Raw genomic sequence first — 27,619 nt, forward strand, 5'->3', positions numbered from 1 at the left:
GGGGCTCATGCCAGATGGGGAGAGGTGGATGGGGAGCAGGGGGCACACGCTGGACGTGGAGAGATGGACGGGGGGGCAGGAGGCTCACGCCGGATGGGGAGAGGTGGATGGGGAGCAGGGGGCACATGCTGGACGGGGAGAGGTGGACGGGGGGGCAGGGGGCTCACACCAGATGGGGAGAGGTGGGTGGGGAGCAGGGGGCACACGCTGGACAGGGAGAGGTGGACGGGGGAGCAGGGGGCTCACGCCGGACAGGGAGAGGTGGATGGGGAGCAGGGGGCACACGCTGGATGGGGAGAGGTGGACGGGGGGCAGGGGGCTCACGCCAGATGGGGAGAGGTGGATGGGGAGCAGGGGGCACATGCTGGACGGGGAGAGGTGGACGGGGGGGCAGGGGGCTCACACCAGATGGGGAGAGGTGGGTGGGGAGCAGGGGGCACACGCTGGACAGGGAGAGGTGGACGGGGGAGCAGGGGGCTCACGCCGGACGGGGAGAGGTGGATGGGGAGCAGGGGGCACACGCTGGATGGGGAGAGGTGGACGGGGGGGCAGGGGGCTCACACCAGATGGGGAGAGGTGGGTGGGGAGCAGGGGGCACACGCTGGACAGGGAGAGGTGGACGGGGGAGCAGGGGGCTCACGCCGGACGGGGAGAGGTGGATGGGGAGCAGGGGGCACACGCTGGATGGGGAGAGGTGGACGGGGGGGCAGGGGGCTCACGCCGGACGGGGAGAGGTGGATGGGGAGCAGGGCACATGCTGGATGGGGAGAGGTGGACGGGGGGGCAGGGGGCTCACACCAGATGGGGAGAGGTGGGTGGGGAGCAGGGGGCACACGCTGGACAGGGAGAGGTGGACGGGGGAGCAGGGGGCTCACGCCGGACGGGGAGAGGTGGATGGGGAGCAGGGGGCACATGCTGGACGGGGAGAGGTGGATGGGGGGCAGGGGTCTCTTGCTGGACAGGGGGACAGTGGATGGAGAAAGGAAGCATCAAGGTCTCTTCCGCACAGTGTCTCTGGACTGGGGGAAGGACTGACCCACATACGTTCACAAAGAAGGAGATTCCTGGGCTGTGACCTGGGAGAGCAGTTCTCGGGGGAAAAACTGGAAACCCCAGTAGAGGGTTGGGAGACAGGGTCGTCGAGCCCCACATCCACCCCGGCCCCATTCCCACCGTACCTACAGACTTGGTCCGTGGAATCCCCTTCCGAAGGGAGCCGGGCAGCTTCTCTGGGCCTGGGAGGCCCTGGCGCTCAAACAGAGACTGTGGGAGTTGGTGGGTTATACGGAGGTTCTGGGGCACCGGGGCCCCCAGGTCTCCACCCAGCCCCAGCCATGCTCCTAAGCCTGGGACCAAACATACACCACCCCAGGGGCACTGGCACTGACGGAGCCCTGAGCCAGGACTGCGAGCAGGCCCTGCCCGCGGGGAGCGGGGAGCGCTGGGTAGGGTGGCTGTGGATGCCGCTGGGGGAGTGGCCACAAGAGGTGCCCCCACAGGGCTGGGGGGCGTCTAGGTGGTGCAGGGTGTGGCTGTGCAGGGCTCCTGAAACCCACAGTGTGAGGAGTGAGAGCTCAGCGAGATGTTAAACTGGGGCCATTGTGCGGGCTTGATGCCCTGCGTGCAAGGGAAGCCACAAGGCCCTTCACCCCCAGCCCTGGAGAGCAGGGGCCAAGTGATGGACTCCCACCCCAGAAAAATGCACAGCCAGCCTGCAGGGGCCATGGAGCTCGGACCCCCAAGCTCCCCCCACCCCCTGCCTCCCCGGGCCCCAAAGCTGCTGGGGCGACTTACGCTGATCTCGGCAGGGGTGATCCTCCGACTGGTGGGCCGCTGTTTGACAGTGGCGGCTCTTGAGTCGGCGTCCGCGATGTCCGGCCTCAGGGTCGGCTCCGTGGCGGCGGCCAGGATCTCATCCAGCTTCTCTGCACAGCCGAGGGAGGCATCACTCAGCCACGTGGATGCCGAACCTGCCCCATGCCCGTGCAGCCCCACTGCTGCGTCCTCCCCCCGGGGCCCGGCACCCTGCGCCCCCTCCTCCGGACCCGAGCCTGGGGAGCCTGGGAGCCAAGCATCACGCATCCCCTCTGAGTCCCACCCCAGCCGGGCCGCCGTGGGCTCAGGGGCGTCCAGGTCACCACTGCACTCCAGGACACACCTGACTGGCCACAAGGGAGAGGACCTGGGGGTGGGGGAGGGGAACAGCATGCTTGGAGCCCAAAGGCTTTCTGAACTTGTTTCCCTTCTCCCCGTCCCGTCCTCAGCACCTGGTGTCTCTCGTGTGTCTGTGGCTCTGCTGCACCACAAGCTAAGCCGTTCCTGGAGGACAAGGCCGAGGACAAGGCCCAGGACAAGGCCCGGGACAAGGGCCAGGACAGGCCCTGGACAAGCCCAGGAGAAGGCCCAGGACAAGGGCCAGGACAAGCCCAGGACAAGCCCCGGACAAGGCCCAGTGTACAGCAGGTGCCCATCGAAGACAGAACAAGCCCGGAACGGATGGACGGGATACTACTGAAGACAGAAGTCACAGTCCCGGGTGAGGGACCTAAAAAGACGACTCCCATTGAGGCCAGGAGGCCCAAAAAACTTCATCCACAGAGAAGCAGCCCCGCGATGGGTGGGAAGTGGGAGAAGAGGACGATGCTGGCGGGGGAGAGGTGGGGGGTGGCGGGTGGGGGGCTGGAGGGACTCCCAGCAGCCCTGCGAGGCAAATGAGGCCAGAGCCCGGCAAAGGCACCAGAAGGCCTCACGCAGCCTTCTTCCCAAATCCATCATAAAGAAAAGCTCTGTTTGCTTGTTTTTTATTAAAGCTGTTGAATGTTTTTTAAAGTGGGGCTTTTGATTATCCATGTGACTTGAAAATTTTGTTAAGCACGTGTGTGAGAACCAGCAGCTCTGCGGGCACGAGGGTCGTGCGTCGGGTGCAGCTCGTGCAGCCCAGCGGCGGTGGGGCCAGCTCCCGAGCCTCGGCGGCCCCACGGCACCCCACTCATCCCTGAGCCTCTGCCAACCCCAGAGGCCTGTGTCGGGGCCAGCCTGGCCTGTCACCAGGGCCCCGTCACCTCGCCAACACCTCCCCGGCTCCCCCTGGCTCTCCCTCTGCAGCCCACCCAGCAACTGCCAGGGGAAAGAAGTCAGTCCCTCCAGCTGCCAGCACCCAGCCCAGGCCGGACCCGTTTGGCATACGGAGTCTGTCCTGACTTAACTTCCCTGTGACTCAGTTTCCTTATCTGACGAAGCAGTCGTGAAAACGGCAGCTGCTTCAGCGACGGCTGTAAGAATGGACCCACACGCAAAAAGCGCTCCAGTTCCGCCTGGCTCGGCGTCAGCACCGAAGACACACTACACCTCAGCTCCTGCAGAGCTGGCGGGCTCCCAGGAGAGCCCATCCTCTCCCCTGCATGTCCCGAGCGCCCAGTCTGGGCCCCAAAGAGCACGGGAGTTCAACAAATCCACCTGCAGACCAGCTCGCAGGCCCCATGCGTGGCTCCCAGCGCCGCAGGGAGGGCTCGTGAGAGGGCCGTCCTCTTGTCTGGGTGATAAGCAGGCAACTTCCCTTTGGAAGATGAAATCACCATCACTACCCTTCATTCAGTCCCTGGTGACTTCCAGTTAGAAGAGCTTCCCATGACCCTTCATCCCTTAAAACCATACAAAGAAGATGCTGATACTGCCCTTGTTTTACCCAAGAAATGAAGCTCTGAGAGAGAAAGTGCTCCAGACCACAGATCCAGTAAGAAATCAGACTTCACAACCGTGTTATCCAGGAACTGCAGACATAAAGACATGAGTGGAGAGGAAACATTTCCGTGGGGCACGTGGGGTGTAGAAGCCGCATCTCTAGGCCCAGGTGAAACCAAGCAGTGTACACATGAAGTCAGCAGAGCAAGTACCACTGGACGTGGAGAACAGTGCTGAGCCCCGGCAAGAATGCTTTCCAAAAGGAAAAGAAGCAAGAATTCTGCAAACTACGACCTGGTGAGCTTGACAACAATCCCCACCATTATTAGAAAATACCTCTTTTTTTTTTTTTTTTTTCAATTCATGACAGATGCAGAGAGAGAGGCAGAGACACAGGTAGAGGGAGAAGCAGGCCCCATGTAGGGAGCCCAGTGCAGGACCCGGTCCCGGGACCTCGGAGTCATGCTCAACCACTGAGCCACCCAGGTGCCCCTAGAAAATAAATTCTTAAATAAATTATCTTAGACACTTAAAAAAGAAAATAAGATCCATTAGGAAGCAGGTCTGGGGCACTGGGAAGGGACACTCCTGTCAGCCTCACATACACCGGGTGTAAGGATCCCGCATGAGGTGGGGACACAGATGCTGAAGCCACCGGAGCCCGAGCAGGAATGAGGGGCCACAGGAGCAATGCACTATCACGTCACTTCCCTTACACTTCCCTTACAACTTAAAGAAGTGCACAGGCCACAGCATAGCACCCTGGGAGCCCCGCTAATGAGCTAAGGACACAACCAAACTGTTCCAGAAATAGCTTGTGTGTCTGTCTCACAGGGCGAAGGAAAGCGTCCCTAGAGGGGACCTAGCTTTAATACCTGGAGAGCACTTCACCTGGCACTGGGGGAGGGGCAACAGGAGAGCTCTGAGGGTCAGGTTGCAGGCCATGCTGGAGAGTCAGGGCCCAGACACGGGGCACCAGTGTTTCCCTGGCACGGCGAAGTGAGGAGCAGACACCAGGCACACAGACACGTGCCTGAGACCGCAAAGCCACCTCAGGCTTCCATCCGGCTCTGACTCCTATTCAGCCCAAGAAGAGTCCCCTGTCCACTCGAGACATGGAGGAGGCTGGCAAAGGCCAGATCCTGAGACCTCACTAGATGCAGGACCTCAGACTCTGCCCCCACATGGAGGCTGGACACATATAGGAAGGAGCCTGGAAGGACACAGGGGAACTGCTGGAGGGGCAGGGGGCGGTGAGGTCAGCAGCCCAGGCTATGTTGGGCAGAGGGGCTCCAAGCTCCCCTTCCCATGCTACGGGGCCCAGACCCCTGCTCAGAAGGCACTGTCAGCAGCCCTGGGCTTGACCCCACAAAGAGTCGGCACAGAAATGGGATTCACGCATCAGGCACAAGGAGCCCCCAGAAAACAGCAAGAAAGCATAGGCCCGAGCTGAGCAGACCCCCCAGCTGGGCCCGCTGAACCCTTGCCCCACCCAGCTCCAGGAAGTGGCACTGCTCTGCCTCCCCAGGCTGCCTCTGGGGCCCTCACATCCCCACAGAGCCACACCCCTGGGAACTCCCCCTCCATCCCTCCCCAGCTCCCTCCGCTGTACCCACACCAGATCCCCAGGGACAAGGCCAACAGGGAGGCACAGCCCCAGCTTCTAGGCCCCCTGACTTGAACAGAAACTTCCCTGTACGGGGATCAGGTAAAGTTGGGGACCCAGCAGATGACTCACCCCCTTTCCTTCTCCGAATGGAGGCTTGCAATCAAGAAACAAAGCAAAGGGGTAAGAGGCAGGCTTCGTCCCTCAGCATCCGGGCCCCTTCCCTCTCCCACTTCCCATATTTCCCACTTCCCAGCCCTCCCAACAGCCAGGACCTCCCAGGTTCCCTGCCTACACCCCCCATCAGACCCTAAGGGGCAGCTGTGCCCAAATGCCGAGTTCGTATGTGGCTTGAAACTCAAGGCAGAAACCACCACGAGCAGGCACATATGCTTGTGCACGTGCACGTACAAGCACATGCACACACATTCATGCACTTCCACTCACACGCATGCATGGATGCGCTCATGCACACACAAACATGCACGCACATGTGCAGATGGCCACATACACTTGGTTCCATCAACTGTTCAGAAAAAAGGCAACCCCTCCCCCCCCCCAAACACCCAAGTTCAGAGGCCACTGACAGTTTCAGTGATCACCCCTGAGTGTTCTGTGCAGTGCGTTTCCAGCAAGGGGCAGGCCCATGTGTTTGCCAGACCACAGCCAATCAAGAACCACACGCGGGCATGGCACCTGCCCCAGCATTCTCATCGCAAGAGAAAAAGTGACCCAAAAGTTCCAGACTTCTCCAGAAAGCAGATGGACAGGAGGGGCTCAGACCCTCCGAGGCCCTCCCTGTCCCGAGTCTCCACCGTCTCTGCAGCCCCAGCATATTACTGGTTCAAGCAGGTGAATATGTGGTGACCACAGGAGTCCCCCCCATGCCGAAGGGCACGGAGAGTGTCCCACCTTTCCTCCTCCTCCTGCCACCCCACTTACAAGGAGAGCTCCTACCCCAACCTGTTCCTCTCGTTCCCATTTCTGCCAGCCACCCCAGGCCCTCATTTTCTGGGCATCGCCTCTGCCCACACCATCCCCCACCAGGATGCTCTTTACCTCTTCTCCCTCCCGCAGGACCTGACTTCTCCCCAACACCCACCGAGCAGCAAGAAGCCACTTGGGCATGAGCTCCCACCTTTGCCACCTGCTTTTTCTGTGGCCTCACACTTCCTTTCTTTCCAGATGTTCAAGTCATCTCTCAATAGACCACAGCACCCTAACAGCTTCTATCACTTCTCAACAGTGCAACAGAGAGCTGGCATGTTTATGCTGGTAATGAACCAACAGGTCTTATTTCCGTCTTATAAAAGCACAAGTGCTGGATCATGGGGTGATCCCTCGGGTACCTGGGGAAACCCTGATGCTGGCCTGGCTTCCTCAAACCTAGAGAAAGTCAGCCAGTGGTCTGGCTTCCCAGAACAGCTCTCCTCCAGGGGCAGCAGTGGCGTCTCCTTCTCTGAAGGGAGCTACATAGAGAGTCTGGGTCCAGCTTCAATAAAAGCTATGACCCCTCACTCAGCAGTATGGGTGGTGGCTCTGTGCTAAGCTGTCCCTTTGTCCTCCCCCAGACTCTGCTTGGGTAAAACCTGGTGGAAACAATGCTGACCTGAGGCAGCAAGAGCAAGCCCCTCTGGAAGACAAGGGTGTGTAGACTAATCCTGCCACCCAGCAGCAGGAGTGCCCCAGAGCAGTGCAGAGAGGAAGGAGGCTCTTCTTCTACTCACTGGTTTCTTCACACAGAAGCACCCCACAGAGTGGAAGGCCACTCTTCTGTTTCCATGGGGCTCAGTCCCCTGGTCCCTAGATGCCCATGCACCTCTTCAAGCAGAACTTGGAGGGTCCCTTCTGAACATGTAGCTGAACATGGCTACGTGACATGACATGACAGCCTCTGGAAGGAGACTCCCAGGACCCACCCACTACAGCCTTGGTCTGGTGTCTAGCCAGACCCAGCCACCCACTGATACTGGTTTACTGATCAGTTTGGAGCCTCCATCAGTGTGATGGATCAGTTCCCCATGGCTAGTCTTGGACCCTTGTGACCCTGAGGCCAGAGGTCTACTGGCCTCTCTGCCTCACTCTTCAATGAGCACGTTTAGCTGGGTATAGAATTCTAGGTGGAAAGGCATTTTTGATTCAAGACTTTTAGGTTATTTTTCCATCGTCTTCTAGAATCTACTATTGCTGATGAGAAGTCTGCTGCCATTCTAGCCATTGATCCTTTCTGAGTTATCCAGCTGCTTTGGTAGGTAAAAATTTTCTTTTGTCTGTGGGGTCGTGAGGTTTTACTATGACAGATCTAGATGTAGATTTGTTTTTATTGCCTTGCTTGGAGCCTCTTCAAAATAGAATTTCATGTCCTTGTTCAATTTCAGAAAATTCTTAGCCATTTACTCTACAAATATTGCCTCTTCCCCAATCAGTTCATTCTTTCCCTCTGGAATTCTCGTTAGACCCGGATATTCTCACTTGTCCTCCATTATCTCTTCTCTGCTTTTGATAGTTTGCATCTCCCTACATTCTGTGCTGCATTTTGGGTAATTTCCTCAGAATGATCTTCTAATTCACGGTTTCTTTCTTCAATTGAATCTAGTATACTGTTTATCTCAGTCATGGATTTTTTTTTTCATCTCAGGGACTATACTTTTTGTTTCAGTAACAGTCCTTTTAAACTCTGCTTATTCCTTTTTTTTTTTTTTGTACTGTCCTGTCCTTTATGAGTTGTTAGTTTCCTTAAACATTGCATTTTTTTAAGATTTTATTTATTTATTCATGAGAAACACAGAGACAGAGGCAGAGCCATAGGCAGATGGAGGAGAAGCAGGTTCCATGCAAGGAGCCTGATGTAGGACTTGATCCCAGAACTCCAGGATCACACCCTGAGCTGAAGGCAGACGCTCAACCACTGAGCCACCCAGGCATCCCAAACATTGTATTTAAACACTTTATTTTGTGTCTTTCTTTTTCTTCTATGATTTCCATTTCTTTTCATGCTAATGCCAGTCCCTGGGCTCGGTTCCAGTTTTCCCACTTCTCATGGGTTCATGGCTACATGTCTTGGCTTTGCAGAAGCTTCAGAGCCCCGACCACTGCCCTTAGGGTATACACTGTCCCAAGCCTTTTTGGACACTAACTTCCTCTCACTTTCTTAACTAATTTCTCTCTTCATTCTTGAGACCTGGGAAATTCCTCTTCCTTTGTTTTGAGTTAGCTATCTATTTTTGAGTTTTACTCTATTCAGAATATTTATGGAGAAGAAAAGTATGACCCTTTGGTGGCTGCCCTCCTCCTCCTACACTGCAGTCAAGAGTACCTGCTTGGAATGGGGTGGAGGGGAGAGGGGAGGTGGCTCAACCTGTGGCCAGGACAGGGTCAAGGATCACTCTATTAATAAGGTCAGCAGTAATTCTGGGGGACAGGTAAGTGTTCTTTCCATGGCTGGGGAAGAACAAAGCCTGAACCCAGGGTTGAGGGTCAGTCTAGAACCAGGATCGGGGCCGTTCCTGTGGCCAGGACTATGTCAGAACTCAGCCCAGGACCAGAGGCAGCATTGCTTCTAAGGCTAGAGCCACAGTAAAGTCTGGGACTAGAACTGGGTTTGAATTACAGGAAGATAGAGCATGCCAACAGTCATGTATATTGAGACATGCCCATCGTTAACTGCCACATATGTCAGGACACAGTCATATTTATCTGGACATGCCTATGATGAAGCTACTAACGGTCACATATATCAAGACATGCCCACAGTGAGGCTATTGGGGGTCATCCCAGAATCATGCCCACAACATGCCCCATCAAAGCCCTGACACACTCTTATTTGTCTCTTGTAGCTCATGGGGGTCTGTCCTATCATCACACTAGTGATGGTCACACAGCCCTGTAAGGTCAGCAGCTCACTGTAACCCCTCCTTAGCTGACGAGTGAACAGGGGCTAAGGAGGCAAAAATAAGCACAAAGATCACACAGCTAGTGCCCGCAGAGCTGGGACAGGGCCCAGGAGCCCTGCTCCTTCCTCACTCTGATGCAGTGAAGGAGTAAAGTCAAACTGAAGGTGTGCAGAGCCAGAGGCAGCAGGTGCACATGCACACAAACATACTGGTGGGCCAGGTCCTGCTTCCTGCCCATCTCCAGCCCTCATGCCATCTGCGAGCCGTTCCCCTCCTCACCACTCCAGCACCCACCCATTTACCTTTGACCCGTCCATATGTCTGTCCTTCCTCCCTTCTGTCTCTGCCTAGCTATGGCCCCAGCTGACACTGCCTGGCCTCCCCCCCTGGGCTGTCTGCCCACTGTCCACCCCTGCTGCTCACCAAGTTCCTCAAGTTCTGCCGTCATGGACTTGGAACGCAGAGTCAACGTGGTGCTGGGGGCCCTCTTGGGGGGCGGTGGGGCTGCAAAGAAGAGGGAGGCCTTGGACCTCCTGTCCAGCAGCAGGCAGCGCGGCGTGGCTAGGTGCAGGTGCCACTTGCGCTCCACCGCCTGGATCTCCTCGTACTCCCGTGAGGATGAGTCGCACTGCGCCAGGATCTTGTTCAGGCTGCGGCTAGATGCAAACTTCTTCATGGCGCTGGGAGCTCAGGGGGTGCCAAGGGCCCGGCGGGGCCAGGGTGGCTGGCTGGGGCCTCAGGAGGCAGGTGGTCAAGGGCCCAAGTGGGGGTCACAGTGCCGGCCAGCTCACGCCTGAGTGCCCACCCAGCAGGCTCCGAGGGCTGAGCCAGGGGGCACCAGAGCCATGAGGTGGGGGCTGGGAGGGGTCTCCCGGCAGGCGGGGCCTCTGCTGCTCCGGGGCTCCCCCCAGGCCCTGGAGGCCACTGCCCCTTGGGGACTGGGCTGTGGGCAGCCGAGCTGGGACCGGGGCCGGGCAGCCCAGGCTGGCAGGGCCTCCCGGGCCCAGGCTGTGCCGCGACGTCGCGGGGAGAAGACGCTTTTCCTCTTCCCTCAGGTGCCGCCTCCCCCTTCCCTCCGACAATAAGCGGCGGCAGCGTCAACCTCACAGTTGCTATGGCAACCCCGGCCTCCAGGCAGCTGCTGGCAGTGTCGGGAAGGAGGGCTCTTCCTCGCCAGGGGCTGGGGGGACGCCGGGAAGGAGGGGGTGGGGGTCTGAGGAGGGGCAAGTGGGGTCAGGGGTCAGAGGCTGGGGGCCGGGGCTGGCGTTCTGGCGGTCTGACATGGGGGTCAGGAAGGCACCAGGCCCTGAAGGCAGACACTGCCTAGGTTGAGGCGTCTGACGTCAACAGTCTAGGGTCAGGGGGTGGGGAGAGGAAAGTGGGCCTGGGGTCAAAGGTCTAAAGTCAGGTGTCAGAGGGGACAGTCTGAGCACAGAGGTCTGAAGCCTGGCCCCTCACCTCTGCGCCGAGCCCCATCCTCTTCGGGTTTCCTTGTCACAGACACAACCTTCATGACGAGGCGGTTCCCGCCCTGGCGGATCAGAGCCACCACCTGCTTGTGGCCAACCTTCACCACGTTCACCCCGTTCACCTGGGACAGACAGGCGCGTGGTGGGGATGTGCCAGGTGTGTCCACCTCGGGGCTCGGAGGTCAGCGCCCCACCTGACTGCACAGGTAAGGATGAGCCTCACCTCAATGAGGAAGTCTCCTGTGCGCAGCCCGGCCCTCCAGGCCACACCCTCCACATCCACCGACTCAAGATACTGGAGCGCAGGGAAGGCGGGCGTGGGCGTGAATTCCTCGATGGGGGTCTCTGCTGCAGGGCAGGGGTGCGGTGGGCGTTAGGGACCATGGCCCAGCTGGGAGCAGCTGCCACACAGGAACCTCCCACAGGTGGCTCGCCACGCTCAACAAAGGTTCCCTGAGCGGGCAGGGCTGCCCAGGGTACAGATCCTCCCCCCGCCCCGTGACAAAGGCCTCCCCCTCCACTACACATGCTCCAGTAGAGGTCTTGGAGACCGCCAGGGCCAAGGGACTACGGCCTTGTACCGAGACATTCCAGACCAAGAATACAGTCAGAGCAGAGGGGCAAGGCGGGGTGGGGCCAGCCAAGGAGCGTATCGCGGCAAGGCAAGGGGGCAGGGGCCAAACCCGCGGGGACGGAGGGAGTGGGGCAGGGGTGAGGCTGGAAGGAGAGCAGAGAGGAGGAGCAGAGACCAGAAATACCCGGGCAATGTGCAGCCCCGCTGGCCTGACACTCCAGCCCTACACACTCATGCTGCCGCCTATCCTTCATTACCTTTGGCTCCCCGGAGCACAAAACCAAAGCCTTCATGGTCCCGTTTCTGTAGGACGGCCACCTTGTCATCAATGACATAATCACTGGTGGAGGAAAGCAGGGAGGGGTGAGGAGAGCCCTGCCAGAGAGCACAGCAGGCCAGGCCAACCCTGGGTGTGCCCTAAACAGGACCCCACAGGCACAGCCCACCCCGCCAGCTGCCCTTGGACCACACAGGAAGGCAGAAGATAGCGGTGGGCAGCACCTCCTGTCCTCTGACCTCCTCATCCCCAGGCCTCCTCAACCAGCGTACGTCCTCCCTCCGTGTCTGACGTCCCATCCGCATGCATGCCTGCCCTTGCCCACCTGCCCACCCGCCTCCACCTGTACCTGTGTGAGGTGAGGCTGTCATAGGAGCCCACTGTGTAGTGGCGGAAAAGGCGCTTCGTCCGGTCCTCCCGGGTTTCTGAGGGGAGTTTCAGGAGCTGATGGAGGGCCACATCCTCCACCTGACCTGAACTGCCCCTCAACCATGCGGGTCACCAGCCTCGGCCCCCCCACACACACACACATACACACATCCCTGGCCTGGTATTGATGTGGGGGACCCAAAGGTCCGAAGGTAAGAAGGCTGAGAGGACCATGCTGGAAACCCTGGCCTCTCAGGGTCAGGGTCTATGATGAGGAGGGGCTTCAGCTCAGGTGCCTCCTGAGTGGCTGCACACAGCAGATGGGGCCAGGCCAGGGCCATCTTCAGAGAGTGTCAGTAAACCCCAAGGCTGAGCAAAGAAGGTGCATCACACACATGTGTGACCTGTTACCATGACCAGTCATGGGTAAGTGCTGTGTTCACGTAGGCGTGTGTGTATGAAACCGTAGTCACACGCAAGTGTCATGCTGTAGACAAACACACTGGCACAGAAGTCACTCTGGCCTCACTGAAACTCTCTCAAGAGCCCACTGACGCTCAGCCTGCCAGGGTCCCTTCCTCCAGAGCCAATCTCTGAGTACGCAGGAGATCCAGGTGTAGGGCCAGGTCCCCTTCCCCTACATCACTGCATCCCACAGAGCCTTGTCCCGTCTGTACTCTTGATCTCAAAGTCCTTCACAGCGGTCACAGGGCTGGGCAGCTGCCCATCTTCTGCGCTACCCATGGCCTCACCGAATTCCCGCAAGCTTGCAGTTTCCAGTCCACACCTGTAGCCACAATCCCCTGTTCCAGACTTTCTTCTCCAGCATCCTAGCCCTCACTCCTGCCCCTCCTGGCTTCCAGCTCTCCAGAACCCTGGAAGGCCCCCAAGATGGCTTGACCACCACCTCCTATTTCATCCATAGCTCTTTTCCCATTCCCTATCATTCTAGCATTTCTCAAGATTCATTCATTCATTCAACGAGTATTTACTGAGCGCCTACTGTGTACCAAGCACTGTTTGTCTTAGGCTCTGAGAATACAGCAAAGAACAGAACAAAGCCTCCACCCCGTGGCGTTTACCATCTATCTGAAGAGGGAGAACAGGAAGACAGGAAACAGGTACATGCGTAACATGGCAAATGCTAGCAAATGTTGGGAGAGAAGCAAGCAGGACAGGGGTCTGGAGAAGGTCTACAGTTCTAGGATGGTCACAAGAAGGTTCATCAGGAAGGGACAGGTGAGGAGGGGCACGGCACGGCAGGGAGCAGTCTGAGGACTCTGTGGACAAGGGCTTCCCGGCAGCAGGGGCACACCAGGCAAAGCCCACATGGCAGGACTGGCTTGGGATGTTCAAGGGACAGCAAGCAGCCTATGCAGCTGGAGCAGAGGAAGAGAGAGACAGAAGAAATGAGATCAGAGAAGGAACCTACAATCGACTGTGAGCTCCTCGTAGATAAGAACCGTCTCATTTATTTCTGTGACCCCAGCACCCAGTACAGCACCTGGCATAGAACAGGCCCTCTAAATGTTAACTGGAAGGATAGACAGGTGGACAACTGGCTGAGTAGATGGATAGATGGATGGATGGACGGACAGATGGGCGGATGGAACAAGAGACAGGTAGAACAGATCAGATCAGAGGAGAGATATAGAAGTGGACAGAGGGAAAGAAAACAGGTTAGGAGGCTACGGATGGATCAAAGGGTAGTGGATGGGTAAATGGGTGGATAGGTGGGCTGGTGCGTTGGCAGAGACAGGATGGCTGTGTTGGTGGTTTGATTAACGTATTGATCAATAGATGGATAGATGGTTGGGTAGGTGGATGAGAGGCTGGCTGGGTGGGTTGACAGAAGAGTAGACGGATGGCAGGAAAGGTGAGTAAGTCAAGAGACAAGAGGAGATGGAGCCATGGCTGGGTGGAAAAAAGAAAGAATTCCTACCCATATCACAAGACGCTGGTATCAGGAAAAGTACTGTCCCCACTTCCAGGACCCTGCCACTAGTCTGACTGACTCTCAGTAAGTCAACAGATCCCTTTGAGCCTCTCTTCGTAGAACAGGAAACTTCTCCTTGGAGGGTCCTCTAGGTTCTGACGGCCTGTGATTTATCACCCTAACCCTCCCAACAGCTCATCCGCTCCCTTCTCTCCTCTTCCCACACACTGCCTGTCATGCACCTGCACCCGCCATCCTGCCGCTCCCAAGACCAGAGCAGGCCAGGCCCTGTCCCTGCCGGAGCAGGGGGACGGGGGGGCCTTCGGACCCCTTCTTGCTTCTGTCACGCCCTTCTCCATACTGACCCAACTTCACGATGTTCATAGCGCCCGCCTGCAGAAGGACCTCCTCAGACTCCACAGTTCATCAGCCTCCAGTTTTTAGATTTTGCCAAACAAATTATATTTATTACATAACACAAATTCACTTTCCAGTTTTATTAATCAGACAGATAAAAGCCAGCTGAAGTGAAAACACACAGTAGACCCTCCAAGTACTGGAAAATACAGGGAAGGAGGGGGAGGAGAAGGGGGGGAGGGGGGAGGGAGGGAGGGAGGGAGAGCGAGGAGGAGGGGGAGGAGAGGGAGGATCTGGCCAGGGCCTTCCAGGTGTCTTACAGACCCTTCTGTGTGCACAGGGCTCCCCCTCACTTCTCAGCTCTCTGCCCTCCTGCTCCCGACAGGTGCCAGGGAGGTGCACCCTGATGACCCTGGGAACCAGCCTGGCCCACACATGCTGGCACAGAGGCCCCTTTTTTGGCTTCTAAGTCCTTCTCTGTCCCCACTCCAGTCTCAGAAACAGATCTTCCTTTGGATCTGAGCCTGTTGGAAGCAGGTTCCCATTCCGGGGCTGCCCTCCGGCCTCTGGCAGAACCCAGTCCCTGGGTCCCAGGTCAGGGACTATCTGCCCAGAGCAGCTGGTAGCTGGGTCTTTGGCTGAGGACAGAGATTACTCCTACCCCTTTGCAGCAGGCAGCCCCCTCGGGCCTCTCCCCCTCTGCCCACCTGCCCCCTCCAGGTGCCTCCTGACACTCTTTCAGGGGACAAACCCCAGAGCCACCCTGGTCTGGCAGCCCTGCAACTGCCCTGAGGCCTACAGCTCCTTCCCCAGGCTGCTCCTCGCACTCTCCCATCTCCGGAGCTTTAGCCCACCCCAGCCCTCTCCACCTCCTTCTCTGCCCTGCCTGGGCCTTCGCCCCAATCCTAAATGCCCCGCACAATCCAAAAGGCAGACATCTCCCACAGCACTGCCAGAAGCTGCAAAGCTCCTCCACCTGGTCGCACGGCCACCTGACCGGCCTCACACTCCCTGCAGCAGCCCCGCCACCCCTCCGTGCACACACGACTTTCACTCACCCAGAGCCCCCGAGGTGTGGTGGCCATGGCACGGACCCTGCAGGCCACTGCCCACAGCGCACACGGGACTCTGCCCTCCTAGAGAGGAACCACCGCCCCCATCTCCCCCACCTCCTAGACCTGCCGGGACGAGGCAGTGAATTCTCATACGTAAAAGCACTTATAACTATGCCAGACACCCTGACGCAGCTAGGAGCATGCTAGATGCCAGCACGTGTAGATCTAGAACACCAGGCCACGTTCCAGCAAACAGGCTCTGCCCCCCATCCCCATCAGCTGACCACCCCGCGGACTCCCAGCTGTCCTATGTCCTACAGGGCTGCTCTCCGACTCCTTTGGGCCAACCCCGGGGGCTCCTCCGGGCCCCCAGCGGTCGCAGGAACACAGCGACGTGGCTGCTGCAACTGCACACCTGCTCGTCTCCACGCGGAGCCAGCCTCTGCGACCCCACTCCCAGCGCAGGGCCCAGCACACACCAAACATGTAATCAACGTTTGCTGCTGTTCTCCGCTGCCAGCTTCCTTCCCAGCTTCAGACTCCACTTCTGGGTCTGCACAGTTGTCAAACCAGAGACTTTGCTGTCCTCCCGTAGGGGGCACAGGACCCAGTCCCTACCCGCACACAGGGGGCACAGGACCCAGAGGCCCCTTCTGCCCCGCCTTCCTCCGTGAACTTGGCACCGGGACCCAAACCTCGGAAAGCACTCCCCAGCTGGACACACTGGCCCACGTACCCTCCACGGGCAGACAGCAGGGGGTGGGTGTCCCTTCCAAGCTCCCAACCACCAGAAGGGCCGACAGGGCAAGACAGGAAATGGTTGAGAAAGGGAGTAAAGGCTCCTGATCAGGAGCAGGTCAGCAGCCGCACTTCTGCCTCCCTGGGCCTCGGCCCTGCTCCACATAGGGCCGAGGTCCAGGCCACACAGGGGCTGGCTCCGCTTGGGAAACCCTCAAGCCAGGGCCCGAGCCCTCCAGGTGCAGAGGGAGGCACGCACGCACACACACACACCCGGATCTAGACACGCTGCTGGTAACCACCCCTGGCCACCACTCAGGAGGGGGCTCCCTTGGGATACCAGTTCTCCACGGCAGAAATCACACTCATGGGTCGGGGGACCTCCTCCCATCACAAGGGTACACCCGTGACAGACACACAGCAAGCCCTGGCCTGGGGTCCTGTGAAAGGAGCAGCCACCTCAGATCCCAACACCTGGAGGGGTCCTTTCTGGAGGCCCAGGCTAGTCAGCAAGGACTGAGCAAAGCTGCTCCCCAGCCTTGGCCCTCACATCCTCCCTCCAGGCTGAGGCTGCAGCACATCCCCCACCTGCTGCCCTCAGACCATGCTGGCCCCAAGGCACCCACGACAGCCCCTCTGGGCCCAACTGGCCTCATTTCCTCTTGGCTAGTCCAGGCCTCCCTGCGCTGCCCACTTGGACAATCTGTCCACTTTGGAAAGACGCCTCTTTTCTCGTACTGACCTCTTTACCGTCTGCCAGCCACACGGGAATCTCGCACTCCAAACACCCAGTATTTCTGTAAGGACTATGTACCGGGGGGGGCGGGTTTGGTCACTGGGAGTCCCCCGTGGGATCACAGAGGCATAATCACGAGGTGCGTCCTACGGGCAGGCTGCACGTGTCTTTACGGCTGTGAAGCGCCAGCATGTGCCCCTAGGTCCGAACAGGGTGTGTGTGTGCTGCGTGTCTGTCGTAGACACAAGTTTGTGTCCACTTCGGATGTGTGTTTGAGTTTACAGTACTCTTTTCTCTGTGAATATCCACGGATTCGGCTCCACACGAGACCACAGGGGAGCTGGAAGGGGCGGTGCCCCTCGGTTGCTGCTTAGGGGACGTGGGGTCACTCACCATGCCGTGTGTCATACTGCCTCATCTGCACCTCCTCCACGCAGTCGGCCGGGAACCAGCCCGTGCGGCCTTTCACGGTCCCCTCCCAGAAACCGCCCTCCCCAATGCTGAGCACTGGAGGGACAGAAGCCAGAGAGCCGTCAGGGCAGAGCAGGACCTCCAGAAGCCCACCCCAGCCACCACCACCCCAGGTGCAGGCTCTGCCCACCGCCCCCCTGTTTGACCCTTTCTCTCCTCCTCTCCCCTTCCCTCCCTTCAGCCTCCCAGTTGTTTCCCTGGGAAGATTTTGGGATCCACACAGGAGATAGGAATGAACAGATGGACACAGCACAGGATAGGCATGTGGGGGACAGAAAGACACACAGATGGACACACTCAAGGGGGGACAACAGGCAGAGGCAAGGGCCACAGTCCTGCTCCTGCCCCCCCCCCCAGCGAAGCCCTCTCCCCCCAGCTCTTGAGCCAACACCCACCCTTGCTCTGTTGCCCACCCCAGGGGTCACCGCCAGAGGCTCGGGGGTCATTGTGCTGTGGCCAAGGGGTTAGGCCACACGATGGACCAAAGGGGGGCCTGGCCCCACAACTGTCTCCTCAGGCTCCCATGGGCGTGAGGCCCCTGTGAGGACAGGACCCCATAAATGACAGGCGCCCCCAGAAGGAGAGGAGCTTGTCATGGCACAGGATCCCCCCAGAACACTGGAAGCGTCAGTGACAGAAGTCTCCCCGACACGCAGCCACCCACGTAACGGTCCCAGGTGTCCCCTACAGTGGGACAGGCCCCCTGCCCCATCTCGAGGATTTCCAACGAGGAAGTCCCATAAGTGACCCCGGACACCCGTCATGGGAGGAAGGTCCCCGATGGCACGGGGTCCTCCCATGACAGCGACCTCCATCGTGACACAGAAACACCCCAGAATGCGAGGAGCCTGGGTGGTGACAACAGGGAACCCAGGGCGACAGAGGATGCGGAGGGACCCGGGGCAGGCCCGCGCCCTGACACGGAGCCCTTCGCGGCGACCCAGGGAGTCCCCCGGGGCAGGTGCGTCCCGCGAGCGCCGCGGCTCCGAGTTCGAGTCCCGCCCCGCCCGCCCCGCCCGCGCCCGGGCCCCTCACCCTTGACGGCCTCGCCGCGGTGCAGCGGGATCTCGCCCTCGCCCTGCGGGCTGTGCGCCTTCACGGCGATGAACTTGCGGCCGGGGACCGCGCTGTAAAGTTTCCGCTTCGGGCCCCGCGGCGGCGGCGCGGGGGGCGCGGGGGGCGCGGGGCCGGGGCCGGGGGGCGCGCCGGGGCCGCCGGGCCCGCTCGGGCTGTAGACGAACACGTAGGTGACGGACGCGATGCCGGGGGGCAGCGGGCACGCGAAGCCGGCGCCCGGGGCCTCCATGGCGCGCGGCCCGGCCCCGCCGCCGGCCTCACCGCAGCCGCCGCCGCAGCGCCCGCCGCCCGCCGCCCGCCGCCGCCCGCCCGCCCGCCGGGGGCCCGGCCCGGGGCCGCTCCATGGGCCGCGCCGCCGCGCCCGGCCCGCTCCCGCCAGCGCTCGAGCCGCGCCCGCTCAGGGCTCGGGGGCCGCGGGGCTGCGCTCCCGGGCGCGCCGGGCTCGCTCCATGCCGCGGCCGCCCCCCGCCCCGCGCCCCGCCTCCTCCGCGGCCGGCTCCTCCCTCTGCGGGCGGCGGCGCCGGCCTCCTCCGCGCCTCCCCGGCCACTGCGCGGCGGCCCCGGGGTGGGGGGGGGAGGACGGGGCGGGGGACCGCGGCGGCCCCCGGGGGGGGGCCGGGGGGCGGGGGGACCGGGGAGAGGGCGGGGCTCCCGGGGGGAGGGGAAGGGGGACGGGGGGGGACCGGGGGGCGGGGCGGACGGGACGGGGAGGGCGAGGAGGGGCGGGGGGCGAGGGGGGTACCGGGAGGCTCCCCGGGGGGAGGGGGACGGGGGTTAGGAGGGACCGGGGGGCGGGGCCTGGGGGACCCCGGGGCGGGGGGGACGTGGGGGGGCGACCCGGGGGGCGGGGGAAGCAGAGCCGGGGAGGGGCTCCCCGGGGGGCGGGGGGCTGGGGGGGCAGAGCGGGGGGCGTGGGGAGGCTCCCCAGGGGGCGGGGGCAGGGACCAGGGGACGCTCCCCGCTCAGGCCTCCGCCCTCCTCCACCCCCACACCTGCTCCCGGGGCTCCAGGCCCACCACCATCCCCGTGCCGCCCCCAGGGCTCCAGGTCCTGCACTCTGCGCTGCTCCGCCCGCCGCCCCTCGTACCCAGGCAGCCGGGGGCGCACCCTCAGGCAGCGGCCAGGCTCTCGGGGAGGAGGGCACCTTCCACCCCTCGCCCCCCGCCCCCCGTAACTCATGGTGCTCCCCTACCTTTCACCTGCTCTACTCCTACCTATCCGTCCAGGTACCAAGTTACAGGTCCCTGGGCCAAGACCCCGCAGCGATGCCCGGGGCACTGGGCCCCCCAAGGCGGGCAGCGAGGGGCTCCACACCAGGCCCCGCCCACAGGGGGCGCTGGAGTGACGGTGGGGGGGGAGACGCGGCCTCCCCCCACATACCCTCACCACCACCACTTTCCACCAGCCGACCTCTCCCCAGAGGTCTACCTCCAGGGTGCCCCACACTTCCCCGGCCCCCTCCTGGCCACTCAGCTGGAGCCCCCTTCCCTGAACCACTGCCCACCTAACTGCTGCTTAGTTCTGGGCCCCAGCGGTCAGTGCTGTTCTGACGCTGCTAGGACTCCCTGCCATTAGCTCCTACTGTGTCTGGCACTCTAGGCACCTAGTAAATGTAGAAAAATAGTAATATCCTGCCGTCCCACACAGAGCAGGTCTCAGTTGTGTGTGTGTCGAAAGGATAAATGAGTACATAAAAAATAAATGAAAACAAGGGCATCTAACACGTTTTCGTTTCTGACACTGAAACATCCCCAAGTTTGTACTTTTAGCCCCTGTGCCGTCCTAGCCTTAAGAAATCCATGGGACATGCAAAAGCTCTGGGGGAGAACTGAGATGATTTGGAGCAGGACAGACAGCCTTGGAGTCTGGGCAGAGACACGGAGAGAGGAGACATCACAGATCACAGCTGCACAAGCAGGGACAAAGGCAGAGGAAGAAATTGCTTTTATAAGTTCCTGCTGCACCCAAGCCTTCTGCTCAACACTCAGGCTTAGAAAATCTGGGAACCAGGTCTACCGGGGCCCAGTTACGCTGCTTCCTAGCTCCGTGACCTTAGACAAGTCCCTTACCCAATCTGAACATCGGGACCCTCATCCGTAAAATGGTATTAATGGAACACAGTCTCATATGTGGCCAAAGTTAAGTGAAATGATCCACACATGATGCTCAGCCCAGCTGTCATCTTGAAAACAAAATGCTGTTTATGTAACTCATTCAACAACGTCTCCTGAGCACCTTCTATGTAACTGGCTCTGGGGAAGCTGTAGGAAGATAGTTCCTGCCATCAAAGGTCCAGGAGGAGAGGTGCCCTACCCAGCATTGTCTGGACTGTGTTGTGGGCCAGGAGGTTCCAGTAGGGACCCCTCACCTGCTCAGGTTCCAGAAGGCTTCCCAAAGGAAACAACTGTGTGGTATTGCCCTACCTTACTGATGAGAAGCCCAGACACAGAGTGGCTAGACGACCTGTCCAAGGCCACACAGTCAGCAGATGCCAGCTCTGCACTGGACCCCAGCCATCTACCTGCAGAGCCCACCCTCCCACTCCCCACTGTCCAGCCCACCGAGGCTAGTGGTGGGCCTTGGCTTTAGCCAAGGCTTCTTCCTCTAAGTTCTGGGGATGCCATGTTCATGGGGTCCCTCCCATGACCCCGGTTCTCGGGGTCCCAGTGCTAATGGTAAGGGGGTAAAGAGAGAGCCAGAGAGTCTTGTTATACAGGGCTGGAGGAGCTGCGGAAAGCCAGAGACTGCCCCCCTTGGAGACAGGGCTAGGGGTCACTAGAGGCTTCAAGCCCTCATAGAGATGAAGCTCCATTCCCTAACCCTAACCACACACCACCCAGCCCGCCTCATCTCAGCCTTTCCCCTCCTCCTAGCAATGCAGGCACCTCCATAAAGCACAGCGCTGGCCAAATCCTCTCCTCCAATGTCCTCCCTGAGCTCCCCTCGGGGCAAGTCCAGCTCCCACCCGATCGGAATGGGGGAGCCTGCCCCAGCCAACAGGGCCTCACCTTCTTTCCCTTCCCATCCAGGGAGGCCTGTCAGGGCGTCCTGGGAGCCCCCCACCTCAAGCTTCAGCTCATCATTGGGGAGGTGCCAGGCACCACTAGGTCTCTCCCTGCCTCTTCATGCTGGTTCCTCTGCTTGGGTGCCCCCACCCCACCCACCCAGACCCTGCCAGGGCCTCCCAGAGCCCTCCTACCTGATCTTGCTCTGGCTGCCCCTGCCTGCTGTGGGGCCACCGATGTCATTTTCTTGGTCACCATCCCGATCCCGGTCTTTCTCCTCCTGCAGCCGCTGGAGCAGCAGCTGATGGGGAAGGCTTCGCAGCGAAGGTCCAGGAGAAGCTGCCGGTTGCACCTCACCCTTCAGGTTGATGTCACTGGCTGAGCGCTGCAGGGGCCGAGGGGAGGCCAGGCCACTGGGGCCAGCCAGCCGCCGCCGCTTTGCATAACTGGGGGTTTCCCTGAATGGTACTGGGGTGGGAATGGGGGGGTACAGATGAGACTCTGGGCAGCCAGATAAGGCTCTTACTCTCAACTTACTCTGGTTTGCTTTCCAGATTTTAAACTAAAATCCTATATCCCAGGAACTGCCTCAGTCCTGGGTTAGCTTATGTCGGAAGCTACCACTGGGGGTCACATCCCAAACTGCCTCTAACATAAGCTTCAGGGGCAGAAGGCGCTCCTCCTGTCAGGCAAATGAGGTCTTGGGCATGCTCAGATCTGCTCTTGGAACTGCCCATTTCACAGGCTTCAGCAGAGACAGAACAGGCCACATGCGACAAATCTCACCAGGCTACTGCTGTACTGGACCATCTATAGTTGACTATAACGAGGGAAACCGTAAAAGATGTTCTAGATCACGGTTTGGCAAACTTCTGTAAAGAATCAGATAGTAACTATTTCAGACTTTGCAAGCTATATAGCCTCTGTCCTAAGGATTCAATGCTGCTGCTGTAGCACAGAAACAGCCACAGACAATATATAAGCAAATGGGTGTGGCTGAGTTCCAATAAAACTTTATTTAAAAAGCAGATGGTGATTAAAAAACATGATCCAACTATATATGCTATTTACAAAAGAATCACTTTGGATCCAAAGCCACAAGCAGGTTTAAAATAAAAGAATAAAGGAAGATATTTCATGTAAATAGTAACCAGGAGAGCTAAGTAGCTATATTTGTATCAGACAAAACAGACTTAAAAAGTGTTAAAAGAGACACAGGACATTGTATGTTGATAAAAGTGTTAATTCATCAAATATATTAACAATTATTAACATATATACACCAAACAACAGAGCATCAAAATATGTGAAATAAACATTAACACATTTGGAGAAATAGACAGTTCTATAATAGTATTTAAGACTTCAACACCCTACTTTCAATAATGGGTAGAACATCGAGAGGGACAATCAGTGAGGACATAGAAAACTTGAACCAATTAGACCTAACAGATATGTATATAGAACACTACAGAAAACAAGAGCAGGATATACATTATTCTCAAGTGCACATACAACATTTTCCAGGAATAGACTATATGGTAGGCCACAAAAACAAGTCTCAATAAATTTTTAAATGACTGAAATCACACAAAGTATCTTTTCCAATCACAATGGGATGAAACTAGAACTCAAGAACAATAACAACAACAAAAACTTAAAAAATTCACAAATACGTGACAATTAAACAACACACTCTTAAACAACCAGTGTGCCAAAACAAATCAGAAGGAAAACACCCTGAGAAAATAAAAACAAAAACATGCCAAAACTTAAGGGATGCAGCAAAAGCAGTGCCAATAAGGAGATTCATAGCTATAAATAATCTGTAGCAAAAAAAAAAAAAAAAAAGAATAAAATTCTCAAATCAATAACGTAAGTGCTCCTCTTAAGGAATTAGAAAAAGGGAAGCAAACCAAACCCAAAGCTAGCAGAAGGAAGGAAATAAGGATAGACAAAGATAAATGAAACAGAGAGCAAAATATAGAATCAACAAAAACAAAAGTTGTTCTTTGAAAATATCCACAGAACTGACAAACCTATAGCTAGACTCACTTAGAAAGAGAAGAGGGACACTAACTAAAATCAGAAGTGAAACTGTGGCATTGCTACCAATCTTATAGAATTAAAAAGGATTAAAAGAGATTAGTGCAAACAACTGTATGCCAACAAATGAGATACATTAGATGAGATGAACAAAGTTCTAGAAAAACAGAGATTATGAAAAGTGACTCAAGAAGAAATAGAAAATCTAAACAGACCTGTAACAAGCAAAGAGAAGGATCAGTAATCACAAATCTCCCAACAAAGACAAGTCCAGCACCAGACAGCTTCACTGGTGAATTCTACCAAAACACTTAAGAATTAAAACCCATCCTTCTCAAATTCTTCCAAAAACTAGAAGAGGGAAGAATACTTCCTAACTCATTCTATGACCAATTGAAAAATAAGCAAAGGACTTGACATTTCGCCAAAGAAAATATACAAATGGCCAATAAACACATGAAAAGATGCTCAATGTCATTAGCCATTAGGGAAAGGCAAACCAAAACCACAATGAGATACTACTTCACACTGACTAGAATGGCCATAGTAAAAAAATTAAAAATGAAATATAAACCAAACTGATGATTACAAGTGTTAGCAAAGATTTGAAGACTTTGAAATTCTCATATGTTGCGGGTAGGAACGTAAAATAGTGAAAAACAAGTTGGCAGTTTCTCAGAAAGTTAAATATAGAATTATCATATGGCCCAACAATTCCCCTCCTAAGTTTACACCCCAAATAACTGAAAACAGGTATTCAAACAAATACATTTCACACATGTTCATAGCAGCAATATTCATAATAGCTGAAAGGTAGAAACAACGCAAGTGTCCTCTTAAAGCACATGTGGATAAACAAAATTTTATATATACAAACAATGGAATATTATTCAGCCATACAAAAGAGCAAAGTAGTGATACGTCCTACAACGTACGTAGACGAAGCTTGAAAACAAGCTGAGTGAAAGAAGCCAGACACCAAGAGTCACACAGTGTATGATTCTATTTATGTGAAATACCTAGAACAGGTGAATCTATAGAGAGAAAGTATGTTAAGGGTTGACAGAGACTAAAGGGGAAGAGAATGTGGAGTAATTACTTCTTGTATGCAGGGCTTCCTTTTGGAGGAATGAAAATATTTGAAATTCAATAAATGTGGATGTATAACACCGTGAATGTATTAAATACCACTGAATTATTCAGCTTAAAGTAATTAATTTTATGTTACGTGAATTTAACTCTAAATGAAACATAAATCCTTAATTTTAAAGCCTCCATTAAAAAAAAAAAAAAAAGTAGATCGTTGGCTGAATTGGGCCCGCAAGGCCTCACTCGCCAAGCCCTAGACTCCTGTTAGTGAAGCGTGGGCCATGGACCATCAGCCTCACCTCGGAGCTGAAACTCATTGGAAATGCAGACTCTCAGGCTCCACCCAGAGCCACTGAGTCAGAATTTACATTAACAAGGTCCCTGGGTCCAGTGTGAGGAGACTTTCCCTCGGGCACGATGGGACAGCACGTCCGTGGGAACCTGCTGCTTGAAAGCACGTGCGGGAGAGATGGCGACGGCGACTGGGGGCCCTGGGTCAGCCCAAGGCAACAGAGGTGAAGAAGCAGAGGTAGCTGCTCCTAGGCCAGGGTCCCTGCCTCAGGCCTATCAGTCTAGAGAGGGCTGCCAACAGGCTTCCAGGGGTCCTGTCCCTGGAAGGCAAGACCCCCCACAAGGGCCCCCTTCCTGGGGATGGATGGGCAGAGACTCCCTCCGGCTCTTCTGTGTGCAGACCCACCCAGGTCCCCCAGCTGGGAGGACAGACAGGGCAACTTGTGACTGTCATCAAGGGAGTGTCCTTGGAGTGAAGACGTGCAGAGGGAGTAGGGATGACAAGGACAGGTGCAAAGACAGCCTCTGCCCTAAACCCCCTTTATAAAAATGGACTAATGCTAATCATTCCTTGAGGGCTTACTGAGAGTAAACGAGAGAGATAACAAGGCTTATAGCAGCAAAGACTCAAGAGTATATTTATTACCTGTGGCCCAGGGACATGTGGCCATGTCACCCGAGTGTATGCACGACAACCCGAGCAGGTTAGGGCACGTGGCCCACAAAGCCAATGCCCACACAGGGACGCCCGCTCTGTACCTCAACTCAGCAATGACATGCCTAACTCCAACCTGGCAAGCACACCCTTAGCCAGACAGTAAGCTGTAGAACTGGTGACCCGAGGAGCCTAGCATCTCTGTCCACATCAAGCAGCTGGAGCCTTCCTCTCTCTTGGCCAGGACCAGACATCCCCCCTCCCACCAACCAGTTGGACCAAGGTCACCTGCCAGAGTCAAGACACATAGTCAAATCCCACATGAGATCAGAGAAAAGAAAGATGTACAAATAACCATAAAGAACCATATTTTACTTAAGATAAACTGAGGCACAGAGGTCCTGAGCAGCTTTCCCATGGTCGAACAATCACAAGATGAGGGGATCCCACATGTCCACAAACCAGGGTTCTCTCCCAGGCTAACAACCACCTCCAAAACACTCACCAGCCCCAACCAGACCATACCTGAGCTCTCACTCTTGTCTTTTGTCCCCAAATCAAACCTCAAATCTTACCATGGTTCTCTCCCAAGCAGAACTTGGACCCAAATCCTATGCCCAGTCATTAGCTCAGTCGTCCACTCAGCATGTACCTACTGGGACTAGCTGTGCTGGAGCTGCTGCAGCTGTGGAGCATCTGCGTGCCCCCCCCCCTTGGAGACTCGATCCATTATCAGGGTCCCCTGGCCTTCCTGGGACATGAAAGACTCATAACTAAGACTCCCTGGAGGAAGTCTGTTCTGGAGAGACTCTGCAGAGGAAGAGTCCTGAAACATGAACTTGACCTTAATTTTAACCCTAGTCCAAAATCCAACCCCAGCCCTGACCCTAACCTCACAACAGACCAGCCCTAGTCCTTTGCTACCCACTGTCACTTAATTTTTTTTTTTTTTTTTTTTTTTTAATGAGGACACTGCAACCCTGGCAGAAACGGGAGCCAGGAGTCTGTGCTCCAGAGAGAACCATGGGCAGAAAAACGTGGTCCACCCAGGACAGAGGGAGCTAAGAAGGGAGCGCATCCTCGGCCAACTAGCTAGAGGGGTCGCCTTAGCTCTCTAAGGGGTCGCTTAGAGAAGGCCAGGTTCCCAGGACAGGTCCCGCATCCACCACTGCTGTAGCAGTGGGTGGCGGCCTCCTTGAGGCTCCAGTGGGATGGCTGTGCCCACCTTCCTGCCCGCCCTAGGGTCAAGACCAAGTGGCATCTCCTGGTTTTCCTCTGGGACCACAAGTCAGGCACACACTGGGCTCCCCCCAGTGCACTGGTTCAGGACTCCGTGCCCTGAAGGTCGCTCTTTCCTTTTCAATTTGTACACCCACCACTGTGTTTTGTTTACGTGAGCTTATCCTACTGAAGTGCGCCATGAGCCACGCAAAGTGGCTCTTGCACCAGACAGGAGCGACACACTGAGGGTCAGTGGCTGAGATCCACTGCTCCATGTGCCCCACTGACCCTTCAGATGACCTAAAAGGAATGAGCCTTGACCCTGACTTCAACCCCACTCTCAACCTAAGTCAATCCCGAAATTCAACAATGGCCCCAACCCACAGCCCTGCCCTAACCACGCTTTCAGCCCTCACTCAGACCCTCTGTTCACGCCACAGGGGCCTCTCCCTCAGCACACGCCCCCTACCATCAGGACCACTGATGGACCGCTGACCAAGGCACAGCTGTGAGGGAGAGGCTCAGGGTGTGGAGGCTCCCTGGCACCCTCCCCACAGCCCCCCGTACCTGCTGGGGCCCTGACAACCCCCACAGATCCACATCCAACAGGGCCCTGGGTTGGGCAGAACTCACCAACATCTGAGTCTTTATGGGTCTTGATGACCTCTGCGAGCTCAAAGTTCCCTGCGATGATGGCCACCTGAGGGGGAGGGGAAGAAGTGGGGTTCAGGGGCGCCAAACCTTCCCCCCTCGGCCCCTATGCATCCTGACGGGGCTCCTGTGTGGGGTCTCCCTTGCTTGGGTGCCCCAGGCTTAGACCCTGGCCCCATTCTGCCCGGGACTAACCGGCTTCCTGGGACATGAGACTTTCAGAGCTAAAACCAGGACAGTCCAGGCCTACGGTCGCCCCACTGGTTCTCCTAACAGCCGCTCCACATGCACCATCACTCCTACCTCAGCCGTGGCCCACCGCTGCCTCACCCCCGTCACCTCCCTTCTCTTCCTTTGGTCCTGCATCTAGTCACCCTTCCAGACTCACCCAAACCCACCGGGATCTTCTACTGCCGCATCTG

At 57.1% G+C, this 27,619-nt stretch overlaps 1 protein-coding gene across 5 annotated transcripts in view; it reads right to left on the bottom strand.

Annotated features, from left to right (window-relative positions):
• The window catches only part of SHANK3 (SH3 and multiple ankyrin repeat domains 3), a 49,016-nt gene that overhangs the window by 16,255 nt on the left and 5,142 nt on the right, over nt 1-27,619 (bottom strand). For all 5 annotated transcript variants that reach the window (XM_072843344.1, XM_072843347.1, XM_072843348.1 and 2 more), the window contains exons 9-20: nt 27,180-27,246; nt 21,439-21,712; nt 18,198-18,391; nt 17,085-17,198; nt 11,850-11,925; nt 11,481-11,563; nt 10,873-10,997; nt 10,639-10,771; nt 9,604-9,684; nt 5,420-5,443; nt 1,795-1,925; nt 1,179-1,263 (exon numbers count right to left, since the gene is read on the bottom strand). In XM_072843344.1, the coding sequence (XP_072699445.1) occupies nt 1,179-1,263; nt 1,795-1,925; nt 5,420-5,443; nt 9,604-9,684; nt 10,639-10,771; nt 10,873-10,997; nt 11,481-11,563; nt 11,850-11,925; nt 17,085-17,198; nt 18,198-18,391; nt 21,439-21,712; nt 27,180-27,246 (1,387 nt within the window). The remainder of the gene's footprint in view (nt 1-1,178; nt 1,264-1,794; nt 1,926-5,419; nt 5,444-9,603; nt 9,685-10,638; nt 10,772-10,872; nt 10,998-11,480; nt 11,564-11,849; nt 11,926-17,084; nt 17,199-18,197; nt 18,392-21,438; nt 21,713-27,179; nt 27,247-27,619) is intronic.

Source organism: Canis lupus, chromosome 11 (assembly GCF_048164855.1).
Source record: "Canis lupus baileyi chromosome 11, mCanLup2.hap1, whole genome shotgun sequence".
Lineage (NCBI taxonomy): Eukaryota > Metazoa > Chordata > Mammalia > Carnivora > Canidae > Canis > Canis lupus.